The sequence below is a fragment of the Protopterus annectens genome, chromosome 10.part0, assembly GCF_019279795.1.
Source record: "Protopterus annectens isolate FY-2018-M chromosome 10.part0, PAN1.0, whole genome shotgun sequence".
NCBI classification, from domain to species: domain Eukaryota; kingdom Metazoa; phylum Chordata; order Ceratodontiformes; family Protopteridae; genus Protopterus; species Protopterus annectens.
The window spans coordinates 308,702,063-308,715,758 of NC_056744.1; the positions used below are offsets into that span (position 1 = coordinate 308,702,063).

The following is a 13,696-nucleotide window of genomic DNA, read 5'->3' on the forward strand; positions in this document are numbered from 1 at the left end:
GTAAGCATTTGAGAACTGGAGCTGGGCCTGTGACAGGGGGGGCTTAACAGGCACAGACTTAGAAGTTTTGGCTGCTTTAGCCCTGGCAAAGGCCTTTATAGACATGGCTGCAGGAGGCCTAGCAGCACCACGTGCTGGGGTAGAAACATCCAAAGGGATGGTGTCCGATAAATCTTGTGAAACCACAGTAGTAGGTAAAACTTCAGAGGCCGATTCAAGTAGGGTAGAGGGGGCCTCGGTAGTAGTCATGGATTCGGCTGAAAATTGAACCGTTTGCTCGGTTTCGGCCGAAACAGAGACACTTGCGGTTTGCTTAACCGTGGTTTCGGCCGAAACCGCGGACCGCGAGTGTCGGTCCTTTTCTTTGCGTTTAACAATTTTAGTAGTCGGAGGATCCGATGGCATTATGTACGCAAAATCTGAGCCGAAAAACTGTTCAGCAAACTCCGACCGACGCCTAAGCGTTCGTCGGTTGAAAGAAGCACAGGCTAAACAAGCTGCTACGTCGTGGTCTGGGCCTAAACAAGGTAAGCAGTACGAGTGGAAATCTTTATGAGGTATTTGTTTCCCACAAGTTAAACAGTTATTCACTTTTTCTGACATCGGCTGAGGCAAGAAAGAGTCCCCAACGGGGTACTTAGCTTTTTAGAAGTCTTGAAGTAGTATTCGGTAGTAGTAATCTCTGGATCTGACCGACCGGCACTTGCGAACAGCTTCTGCTTCGGGCGCCACGCGGCAAGAAAGACTGGGGAAAATGGCATCGGCTGATGCCTTTATACCCGAAGAACTGCAGCTATGACGTCGGGTGAAGTGCGACACCAGCCGAAGCCAAACCCAGACTTTGGAATCCGGCCGACCGAAGGGCTGCCTGACGACAGGACAACCCATTTGTAAGGACTGCAGATGCATCCTTGAAGGACATCAGAAATTTATCACTAAATTCAAGTAATTGTGTGTGGATCTTTTAAATGTTAACTGTTAGTAATTGGGAGGGTTTTAAAAGCAATATGTAGCACTTGTGTTTTTATCTGAAGAAGTCTTGCCTTAAGACAAAAGCGCTCATCTGAAATTGTGTGTTTCGATAAAAGAGATTTTGCCTTTGGTGGCCTGGATTCTATTTATTTATTTATTACGCCTGCTTATTTGAACCGTTTCTTTCTGAAATTGGTGCGCCTTGTTGCTGTAGCATAGACCACATTCAGGCCTGCTGAATCTAGCTTTGTTTGAATAACTTGAGCACTGATCCAGGCCATCTTTATTTGGAGGAGGTTCACCTGCACCTTAGTAAGCAGGGGTGTGCAGTAGAACTTGTCTGATTGAGGACTGCTGGAACAGGGCTCAGTTTTCAGCTTTTTTTTCTGGTTAACTGGGTACCTTGTTTAAATCAATTATATTATATATATATATATATATATATATATATATATATATATATATATATATATATATATAAAATGCACTTTATTCATCTGCTTTTACTGTATTTGTGTTTCTTCCTACTTTATTACTGGGGGCATTGACTACAACTCTGATCTGCAATATATAACAATAAGTATCCTTTTCTGCGCATTTAATGTATTTTTTTGATTGTATCGGCTTTATTTTCTGACAAAAGTATATATATATATATATATATATATATATATATATATATATATATATATATATATATATATATATATATATATACACACACACACACACACACATAAATATATATATATATATATATATATATATATATATATATACACACACACACACACACACATACATACTTCTTTTCTGCCTTTCTAAGCTAGTATAGTCCAGTTTTCAGGTTAGTGCTGAATTCAGGGCTGTGTTACAAATCTCTGTGCTTGCCCATACCTTATTTGGATAGAAGGAAGTTTCTCTGTTCACCTGTGAGAGGGGGGCTTTGAGTAGCCTATCTGTCCCTGGATGAGTAGCTTCAGCCCAGAATTAGTAGTTTATTGTCCATTTTGGGCTAATTTCTTTCATTTCCCTGTTATAAATACCGCATTTGCCCAGTTTTGACGCTGGGCAGCACTGGTTAGCTAGGTTAAAACTATTCCCGGCTCCACAAAGTCTCCTCTTCAATTTTTCCCTTGGAACTAGACAAACTTTCAACTTAAGCACTGAAGCCATTCATTTCTCAGTCCGGCACTTACTCAAAACTTATAGCAAGCACTTATAAACCCTAGCACTAGATCCTCCTGTACTGTACAGAAGGACAAGGCTCTCTATTCAACCTTACCACACATCCAGAAAAACAGTTCACTGTACCTAACCAGGCATGTCCAAAGGGCAGTTTCAGGTGTACGCTCCAGTCCAACTGGTGAATCTGGGCATTTTGAGGCAATGTTACAATAAGGTAATAGTGCAAAGGAACGAGTCTAATATGAGCGTTTCAGGTTTGATATTCATTCAAGTATCAAGTCCCAGAGTTGTTAACATAAGCACGTTTATTGACATGAAAACGACAAAATAATACACGGATAAGCGCTTTCACTAAGATTAGCTTCTTCAGATCCTGCAAACTGTGAATAAAAGCAACACATTTTATAGTGAACTTAATGAAATAATTGAAGCATATTAAATAAATTAATTAATTAAGAACAGCTTTGTTGTAACCATTTAGATAAAACACAGATATATAACTAAAATATATATACATTTATATACATCATGTCAATGAAAGAAGTGGTTCCAGTCACACATATCTAAAAAATATGTATATATTTGTACAATGAAGACATAGAACATATCAAGACTTCTTTATGTATAATTAATATTATTAAATAAGAATATGCATGAATAAAAATATATATATATAAATGTAAAACCAAGATCATCATCATGTCAGTTTATATATAAAATATGTATATAATATAGATAGATATGCTGAATTAAATGTATGTATTGATGCATGGTGAAATATGATAGAAACTTGGATATATGACTTATATATGTAAATATAAATATGTTCAGTTTATATGTTTTTATAATAATAAATATATATATATGTATGTGAGAATTAAATAAATAAATAAATAAATAAATATTCACATCCAATTGTTTTTAATATATTAATATATTCATATTTATCCATTTATATATCCACTCATATTTATATTCACACTCATACTCATATTATGTAGACCTTCTTCTGTATTTATTTATATATATTTATTATATGTACATATTTATTATACACATTTATTTATTTCTTCATATACATTTTATACACAGACATCTTATATTATGCATATATTAGATTGATTTATGGTTTAGTATATTATAATTTTTACCATGTATCATCATACATTAATACATCAATTAGTATATTTAATTGTTTATTTATTTATTTATTTATTTATATTTGTTGATGGAAGTAACGTTGGAAATTCCTCCATTACCCCCCTATGCCAGCTGAAATGTTAACAAGTACAGTTTTACATGTGACAACTGCAAGTGGCACTATAAGAAAACATACCTTGGAGATGCTTCATCCAGCACCCCCAACGTACCTGTGATGAGGTTCTCTGTGCCACTCCAATGCGCCAAATTCCAAGTGTTGAAATCAAAATCGAAATCAATGCGATTTGGGTCCAGCGGCTAAAAACCAAAACGATGGAAAGAACAGACAGTAAGAGAAGCTCAAATGGCTTGGTTTTACTAACCAGCATTTCATTTTTCATCAGAAAGACAACAAAATTCATAGTTCATACTTACAAATACTGTGGTGGGGGGGGGATGAGAACATATTAAACATAAAAACAAAAATATTTAAATGGAAGCTACCAACCTTCTGCAAAGTGCTTCTTACAGTGGAGTATCACATTTTACAGGTTTCTGCTTCTCTTACATTCAGCCTTGAAATGTCACATTCTGATGGCAGGCAGTGAGCACTCTGCTAATTCACTCCACCTAGTTCCCTGCCATCTACAATGCTGTTTTAGTAGTTGTTTTTTTTAGTTCATGTCTCACTACAGCTCAAAGATACCTACTGCATTCTCCAAGAAAGTAAAGTTGTGTACACTTACCATAAATGTAGATGTTAGACTGTATTGACTGTTGCAGTCGTCACACTTGGGTTATCCTGCCAGGGGTAGCCCTCAGTCAGCCCGAATACCAGAGGCTTAGTATTTCTGTGTTGGTTGCCGTCGCTTCAGGACTGACGTCAGGTCGTCAGTGGTAAAACTGGGAGCTGACGCCATTACATCAGTTTTTCTTGCCCTAAATGTCAGGAGCACCCAAATAGGGAGCTAAGTTATGGTGGAAAAAACACTACCAGTAAAAAGTAAATACCAATAGCCATGTAAGGAGTGAGGAAGAGAGACAAGAGGGCTGGAGCGTGGGAAACCAGAACTGCAACTGTGAATACACTCGAACATCTACATTTATGGTAAGTGTAGACAACGGTACTATGTTCGTCGTGTTCCACTGTTGAAGTCATCACACTTGGGTAGATTCCCAAAGTTGAGGGAGGGTAACCAGGACTGCAACAGTGAATACACTCGAACATCTACATTTATGGTAAGTGTACACAACTGTACTATGTTCTTCGTGTTCCACTGTTGCAGTCATCACACTTGGGTTGATTCCCAAAGCTGAAGAATGGAGGCAGTCAAGAAGAGTTAGGGCTGGCTAGTAAGCCCTGCAGGACTGTGGTTGCAAAGCCCACCCTGGATTGGGAAAAGATAGGCAGGTGGTAATGCTTGGTGAAGGTATGAAGAGAACTCCAAGTTGCAGCTTCCAGAATGTCCCTGGTAGGGACTCCCCTGAGGAATGCTGTAGACGTTGAAGTTGCCCTAGTGGAATGCGTTCTGACCCCCTGAGGGGGTTGTTTCCCGTGGTGTCTGCAACAGAAATGGATACAGTATGCTATCCATTTGGAGATGGTTTGTTTTGATATGGTCTTGCCTTCTGCCCCTGGTGCAAAGCTGACTAGTAACTGGTCAGATTTCCTAAAGGGTTTAGTCCTATCAAGGTAGAATCCGAGCTGTCTGTGCACATCTAAAGAGTGCAAGATCCTTTCCCCCTTATTTTGAGGATTAGGGAAAAAGGTGGGCAAATGGACAGATTGGTTGAGAGCCACACTGGACACCACTTAAGGCATGAAAGTTGGGTTAGTCCTGAGGGAGACCCTGTCAGCATGAAAAATGGTGAAGGGTTCCACAGCTTTAAGAGCTTGTAGCTCAGACACTCTTCTAGCTGAGTGATGGCCAGAAGCAAGGCTGTTTTCCAAGAGAGGAATTTGAACTCTGCTGACGCTGCAGGCTCAAAGGGGGGTAGCGTGAGCTTTTCCAACACAAAGTTAAGGTCCCAAGCAGGGGTAGGGGCTCTTCTTGGTGGCCTTAAGTTGTTAGACCCCTCAGGAACTGCTTGATGAGAGGGTGTGAGAAGAGAGGTGGCTCAATGCTGTAATGAGCAGAGATGGCAAAGGCATGGATCTTAATGGAAGAGAAGGACAGGCCCCTGTAGAGTAGGCCTGCTAGGTAATCCAGGATGAGAGGCAAGGAGGGCTGTGCTGTATCCGCTCCTTCAGTGTGAATCCAGGAAGAATACCTTTTCCACTTGTCAGCAAAGGATTTCCTTGTTGTCTGGCTTCACATATGACATCCAGTACCTGCTTGCTTATGCTGGCCACTGGAGGAGAAGTCAAGGAATAAGCCATGCTGCTACGTTCAGGGTCTGCAATTGGATGCAAGAACTTTCCCTCCTGCTGAGTTAGGAGAGTAGGGATCTGGGGGAAGTGCTATGGAGCCAACGGTGACAGACTGTGCAGTAGTGGGTACCAGTGCTGGCATGGCCAGTCTGGGGCAATCAGGATTGCCCTTTGTCTTTCCTCCCTTATCGTGAGTAATACCCTTGTAAGAAAAGGTAGAGGGGGGAAATGCATAGACTGAGAGGTTTGCCCACTGAAAGGCTAGGGAATCCACTTTCCAGGCCTTGTTGTAAGGTTCCCTGGTGAAGACTTTGCTGAGCACGTGGTTGCAGGGGGAGGCAAATAGGTTCACCTTCAGGGTACCCCATTTCTGGGTCACAAAGCTGAAGGTGTTATGGTTTAATTGCCACTCATGTGGGTCTAGGATATTTCTGCTCACGTTGTCTGCCAGAGAGTTTTGGATGCCTGGCAGGAATTGAGCTTGCAGGTGAATATGCATGGCTGAGGCCTTGTACCAAAGGGTCATGGCTAGCGTGCAGAGTTGTAGTGGGTTCCCCCCTGCTTGTTGATGTACCACATCACTGTGGTGTTGTCGGTTTTGATTAGTAGAGGCCCCAGGGAAAGTAGGGATCTGAAAGCGGTCAGAGCGTGTTAAACAGCTAGCATCTCTTTTTGGTGGATGTGCAGATGAATTTGATTTGGGCTCCAGTGGCCCTGAATGCACCTGCCATCCAGATGTGCACCCCAGGCATAGACTGATGCGTCTGTGGTTAGGGTCTGGGTAGAGTGGGGTGGTGTAAAGGGAAGTCCCTTGTTGTTGTCGCATGCTGCTGCCCACCAAAGGAACTCTTTCCTTAGACAAGGTAGGATAGTTTCCAGGTCTTGAGAATGTTGGCACCAAAGACTAAGTACCACTGAAGTTTCCTCATATGGAGTCTGGCATAGGGAATTAGTAGAATGCTGGAGGCCATGAACCCTAGGGCTTGCAGGATTTTCCTTACCTATAGCTGGGTTCTGGTGGTTAGTTGAGAGAAGTAGCCTGTCAGGTAGGCTTGTTTTTCTGGAGCAAGGAATGCCATCTGGGATGCTGTGTTCAAGCTTGCTCCCAGGAAAACAATTTTTTGACTGGGGACTAGTTTGGATTTCTTTTCGTTGATACTGTACCCCATGGAGGTTAGAAATCCTTTACCAATGTCAGGTGCTACAACACTTTTCCCTGACTGTCTGCCTGAATCAGACAGTAGTCCAAGTAGGGGTAAATTTGAATATTTCTCTGTCTGCAATAGGCAATGGCTGGGGTCAGGCATTTTGTGAAAATTCTGGGAACAGTGGATAAGCCAAAGGGAAGAGCAGAGAACTGATAATCCATAGATCCTGCCCTGAAATGGAGATATTTCCTGCAGGAGTCCCTGACTGGGATGTGCAGACAGGCCTCCTTTAGGTCTAGGGTTGCTAACCAGGCATCTTTGGACAGCTTAGGGAGGATGCTGCTGTAGGGTGAGTATTTTGAATTTTGGTTCTATCAGGAAGGTGTTTAGAATGGATAGATCTAAGATTGGGCACCAGGTGCCCTCTTTTCTGGGTACCAGGAAAAGTCCTGAATAAAAACCTTGGCCTATCTGTTCTGCAGGAACAGGATGAACTGCCTTATGGACAGCAGGGACTGAACTTGGTTTTGTGTCTCTGCCCACTGGTTTGGAGGAAGGTCTGGGAACCCTTTTGGGGTTGGCAGCGTATGGAAATAGAATTTGTACCTTTGAGATACTATGTTGAGGACCGATCGTTGGTGATGGAGGTCCAGTTTTTTGCACGGTGGGCAAGTTTTCCTCCTAGGGGCACGAGCAATTGGTCAGAGGTGAGGGGAGGAGTTGAGAAGTCACTGTGAATTCTTTCCATAAGGGGGTGGCTTAGCACTCCCTGTTTTAGAAGTGGAGGTACTCCATTGCTTAGATCTCTGCATAACCTGAGACTGTAGTCTGGGGGGAGTCAGTTTCCCCTAGGCCTAGTTTCAGGTGGCCTTGAGGGGGCTGGAAAGGACCAATGTTTTGAGGGGCAATGCCTACTGAATCTTGGAGGTTGCACTTACAAAACGTCTGAGTGTCTGCATAGACTTAGCTTTTTCTTCCATCTTTTTTAAAACCTCTTCTGCTTTGGTGCCACACAGATTGTCCTTGTTCAGAGGTGTGTCCAATAATTTTGATTTGACATGGTCTGGCAAGGTCTGCTCCTTAGGCCAGGCAACCTTCTAAGTACAGAACCTGTGACTGCTGCCCTACAAGATGCTTCTAGGGCGTCAAACCCACATTGTAGGGTATGCTTGCTGACTTGGCTTGCAGAATGCATAAGCTCTTGTAATTCTTTATTTTCTGTACTGTCACAGAAGATAGATAATTTTTGTTTAGTAAGTTCCATAGTATGTTGCTGGTATTTCAGCATGTGGAACTGCCAATTTAATGCTCTGATTGCAAGAGTTGCAGAGGTGTATACTTTTTTACCCCATCTGTCTAAAGCTCTGGAATCCCTGTCCAAGGAGGTGGGATTCTTAGCTGAAGTTGCTTTTATTCCTTTAGGTCTTTGGGAGATGACCTCTGGGTCAGCAGTAGGATTTTTGAAAATAAATTTGTGCGAGTCAGGGACTCTGTAGTACCCATCAGGTTTCCTGGGAGCAGGGGGTAAGGTATCAGGAGTTAGACTGGATTCCACAAAGACATCATCCACAACATCCAGAACAGGAGGGACAGCTAAGGGTCTGTGCTGTGGTAAATCTAAAAATTCCCCGAGACTCTTTTTGGACTGAGGATAATCCTGGCATTCCCAATGGAAATGCTCTCTCAAAGTATGTAGGGTTTCACCAAAAGAAAAATCCTCTGGAGGGGAGGCAGAAGGAATGGATTCCTTTGCATCAGAATCCTCAAAGGCTGACAAAAGCATGTCTTCATAATCAGAAACCTCAGAGTCGCCAAACTCTTGGTCAGATAATGCTGCTGGAGACAGGTCTCTTTTAGCAAGGGAAGGCTGGCTTCCCCTAATCAGCATAAGGTCTTCTGCCATTTTAAGCATCTATGATTGTGGCAAGGAAGCAGGCACTTGAGTTAGGGTTGTCTGTTGTTTAGGCGTAGCTCATACTCTTGGAATAGAAACTCTGTAGTTTTAGAAAGAACTAAAGACGCGAACATCGTTTTTTATCTAATTATCAGTAGTGCGAAGAACTTCCTCAGAAGCCAGTGCATGCACAGTGACTCAGGACAGTACAATTGTGTACACTTACCATAAATGTAGATGTTAGAGTGTATTCACTGTTGCAGTCATTACATTTGGGTAAATCTGCTGGCAGGTTGCCCTCAGTCGGCCTGAATAACAAAGTCTTGGGTCCTGCATCAGTTGCTGTCTGCTCTTCCATGACGTCAGGTCGTCAGAGGTAAAAAACAATAAAACATGCAGCAGACGCCATTTTATTCAGTTATTCTTGCCCTAGATGTCAGGTGCCCACCAAATGTGGAGCAAAATAAAAAAAAATATATATATATATATATATATATATATATATATATATATATATATATAAACAGAAATATAGATAATGCACTTTTAGCAACATAAACTTTACCTCCATCTAAAAGAAAACACACCACAAAGGCTTTAGTGTATAGTGAAGGAAAGAAAACTTATAAAAAGGGGGATAGCGGGTGGGTAACCCGGACTGCAACAGTGAATACACTCGAACATCTACATTTATGGTAAGTGTAAACTGTACTATGTTCTTCGTGTTTCACTGTTGCAGTCATTACATTTGGGTAGAATCCCAAAACTATGAATGGGAGAATGGAACTAAACAGCATTAGGAGCGGCTATAAGGCCCTGTAGAACTGCAGTGGCAAAGCCTGCCCTGGATTTGGAGAAGAGAGGCAAATGATAATGCTTTGAGAAGGTATGAACAGAGCTCCAAGTAGCAGCTTCTAGAACGTCTTTGGTCGGAACCCCTGTGAGAAAAACTGCTGAAGTAGAGGCAACCCAGGTGGAATGTGATCTGATCCCCTTGGGCATAGGTTTACCATGGTGCAAGTAGCAGAAATGAATGCAGTGGCTTATCCACTTAGAAATGGTCTGCTTTGATATAGCCTTCCCCTCTGATCCTGCAGCAAATGTTACCAGTAGTTGCTCAGACTTTCTTAGAGATTTGGTCCTGTTTAAGTAGAATCTTAGCTGTCTGTGTACGTCCAATGAATGCAGAATCCGCTCCCCCTTGTTCTGCGGATTTGGGTAAAATGTTGGCAGGTGAATGGTCTGGTTAAGAGCCACACTGGATACAACCTTAGGCATAAAAGAAGGATTGGTCCTGAGGGACATCCTGTCCGGGTAAAATATAATAAAAGGCTCCACTGCCATGAGAGCCTGTAGTTCTGAAGCCCTTCTTGCTGAAGTGACTGCCAAGAGAAAAGCCGTTTTCCAAGATAGAAATTTTATATCCACAGTAGCTGCTGGTTCAAAAGGAGGCAGGGTGAGTTTTTCCAGTACAAAATTGAGGGGTCCCATGCAGGAGTTGGTGATTTTCTGGGAGGCCTTAAATTTTTGGCCCCTCTAAGATACTGTTTAAGCAGAGGATGAGAAAAGAGGGGAGGGCTCTGTGTTGTAATGAGCCGAGATGGCAGCGGCATGGATTTTTATTGAAGAAAAAGAAAGGCCCTTGTCAAGCATCTCAGTCAAATATTGTAAAATCTGAGGAATATTGGGCTTTGCTGTGTCTGTTACTTGTTCTTGGTTCCAAGCACAGAATCACTTCCGTTTATCAGCATAAGATTTTCTAGTACTAGGCCTCCTGGCTTCCAAAATGACATCCATCACAGATTTACTGAAAAGTGTTGTTTGAATAATTAATTGATCAGCCATGCTGCAAGATTCAGAGTTTGGAGCGGAGTGTGCAGAATCTGATTGTTCTGCTGAGATAGTAGATGAGGTATTTGAGGCAAGTACCATTGAGGAAGTTGAGACATATTCCTTAGAAATGGATACCAGTGCTGGCGAGGCCAGTCCGGAGCAACTAGGATCATTTTTGTTTTTTCCTGTCTGACTAAGTAAGACCATGGAGAGTAGAGGCAGAGGGGGAAAGGCATAGACTGATAGTTTTTTCCAGCTGAAGGATAGAGCATCCACTGTCCATGCTTTGTTGTGATGAGTTCTTGTGCAGAATTTGTCCAACTGATAATTTTGAGGAGAGGCAAATAGATCTATGTCTGGGCTCCCCCATTTCTGTGTTAACATGCTGAAGATTTGTGGATCCAGTTTCCATTCGTACGGGTCCATACGATTTCTGCTTAGGTCTGCCAGAGTATTTTGTTTTCCTGGCAGGAACTGAGCTTGAAGATGTATTTAAGACAAGGCCATGTCCCACAATGTCATGGCTAGTCTGCAAAGGGGGTAGGAATGTGTACCCCCCTGCTTGTTTATGTACATTACTGTGGTGTTGTCAGTCTTTATTAGTAGTTGTCCTGGATGAAGCAAGTCCTTGAAGGCTGTCAGAGCATTCTGAACAGCTAGCATCTCTTTCTGGATGATATGCAGATGCATTTGGTTTGGGCTCCATTTGCCCTGAATGCATCTCCCCCCCGCCAGGTGGGCCCCCCCAAGCATAGTCTGATGCATCTGTAGTTAGGGTTTGGGTGGCAGGGAGTAGAGTGAATGACAACCCCTTGATTTGGTGACATGTCTCTGCCCACCAAAGAAACTCCTGTTAGGAATCATTGTTTCCAGACTGACAATGTTGAGTCCATAAACATTTTAGGTACCGTTGGAGTTTCCTCATATGCAGTCTCGCATATGGGATTAGTAGAATGCAGGATGCCATGAACCCCAAAGCCTGCAGAATTTGTCTTGCAGAGAACTAGGTTTTTGTTGCCATTTGTTTGAAGTATGCTGTCAGTTGCCTTTGTTTGTCTGGTGTAAGGTAAGCCACCTGGGCAGTTGCATTCAAGCTTGCACCCAGGAATGTAATTATTTGAGAGGGTACCAGTTGTGATTTCTTTTCGTTTATGGTGTACCCTAGCCCTAGGCATGTTAGAAGCCTTTTTACAAATGCCAGATGTTGAAGAAAAGTGTCTCCTTGTCCTCTGCTTGAGACAGTAGTCCAGATATGGATAAATTTGAATGCTTCTTTGTCTGCAGAATGCAATTACTGGTGCCAGGCACTTTGTAAAGACCCTGGGCGCAGTAGATAAGCCAAAGGGCAGTGCAGAGAATTGGTAATGCAAAAAATCTGCCTTGAAGCAAAGGTATTTTCTGCACGATTCCCTTATTAGGATATGCAGGCATGCCTCTTAAGTCTAGAGCTACTAACCAAGCATTCCTGCCTAGCATAGGCAGTAGCTGTTTTAAAGTCAGCATTTTGAATTTTGGAATGTCCAGGAACGTGTTCAAAATCGATAAGTCCAGAATTGGACGCAATGAATTGTCTTTTCTGGGTACCAGGAAAAGTCCTGAATAAAAACCTTGTCCTTTTTCCTTTTCTGGTACCAGTTGAATAGCCCCCATATCCATGAGGGACATAACTTGCTTCTGGGCCCCTGCCCACTGGTTTGTGGCAGATCTGGTTATCAGTTTGGAATTTGCAATGTATGGAAATGAAATCTGTACCCCTGGGATACTATGCTTAATACCCACTTGTCCTGGGTAATTAACTGCCAATTTTGAGCATGAAGTGCTAGTCCCCCCCCCAAGGGGGCTGCCAAAAGATAAGTGCTTGGTGATGGTAGAGGAAAGTCATTGACACTGCTTACTGTAGGGTTGTGCTTTGTTTCCTCCAGATTTGGAGGTGGAGGCACCCCATTGCTTTGACCTGTAAGAACCCTGTGATTGGTACCTGGAGCCTTTTGAGTGCCTGGATTTGCTTTGAGTGGCTCTGTTGGATACAGGAAAGGACCAATTTTTAGTAGGCCAGTGTCTACTGAACCTGGGTGGCTGCACTTGCATGAAATCTTTTATAGTTTGCATAGATTTAGTTTTGTCTTCTATTTTCTTTAAAACCTCTTCTGCCTTATTACCAGAGTATCATGCTGCAAGGGGGCATCCAACAATTTAGCTTTAACATGATCAGGCAGATTTTGCTCCTTGAGCCAGGCATGCCTTCTAATCACAGATCCAGTAATGGTGGCCCTGCAAGAGGCCTCCTAGGAATCAAAACCACACTGCAAAGTATGCTTTCCAACCTGTTCTGCTGAATGCAATAATTCATGTAACTCTTTTATCCACACAATCAGAAATCATCATTTTCTGTTTCAGTAAGCCCATAACATGCTGTTGATATTTAAGCATATGAAACTGGCAGTTTAAGGCCCTGATTGCCAAGGATGCAAACATATATACCTTCTTTCCCCATCTATCCAGCACCCTGGAATCTCTATCAGAGGGGGTAGGATTTTTGGCTGTAATGGCCGTTACACACTTGGGACCCTGAGAAATAGTCTCAGGATCAGCAGCAGGATTTTTGAGTAAAATTTGTGGGAGTCAGGAACCCTGTAATATCAGTCTGGCTTACTAAGAGCCGGAGGCAGGGAATCAGGAGTCATGCTTGAGTCCGAAAACACATCAACAATGTCTAATACAGGAGGTATTGCCAAAGGCCTATGCTGAGGACGAAGGAAATCCCTACGCCTCTTTTTTGATTCAGAGAAGTCCTGAATCTCCCAATGAAAATGTTCCCTTAAAGTATGCAAAGTCTCTCCAAAAGACTAATCCTCAGGAGGAGATGCAGATGGGATGGATTCCTCTGCATCAGAATCCTCATAGGGTGGAATAGAAAATTCCTGATTAGAAGAAATGGAAACCTAATCTGAAGATTCATAATCAGTGCCTTTCCTAGGCCTCTTAGCCATTTTGATCATCTGTTTTTTAGGCATAGGGACTGGAGCACGTGGCTCATGCGTTTAGACACAGATGTTTTTGACCATGTTTTTGAGCCTGGCGTCTGTTTAATATAAAAATGTTGTGGCCTGAAAACACCCTCAAAAGCTGGTGCCTGCTCAGCAGCTCCGG

At 42.6% G+C, this 13,696-nt stretch overlaps 1 protein-coding gene across 1 annotated transcript in view; it reads right to left on the minus strand.

Moving 5' to 3' along the window:
• Positions 1 to 13,696, minus strand: part of LOC122813060 (cyclic AMP-dependent transcription factor ATF-6 alpha-like) — a 2,557,378-nt gene that overhangs the window by 2,361,765 nt on the left and 181,917 nt on the right. Inside the window, exon 3 of the mRNA XM_044085178.1 lies at positions 3,531 to 3,618. Within this exon, the coding sequence (XP_043941113.1) occupies positions 3,531 to 3,618 (88 nt within the window). The remainder of the gene's footprint in view (positions 1 to 3,530; positions 3,619 to 13,696) is intronic.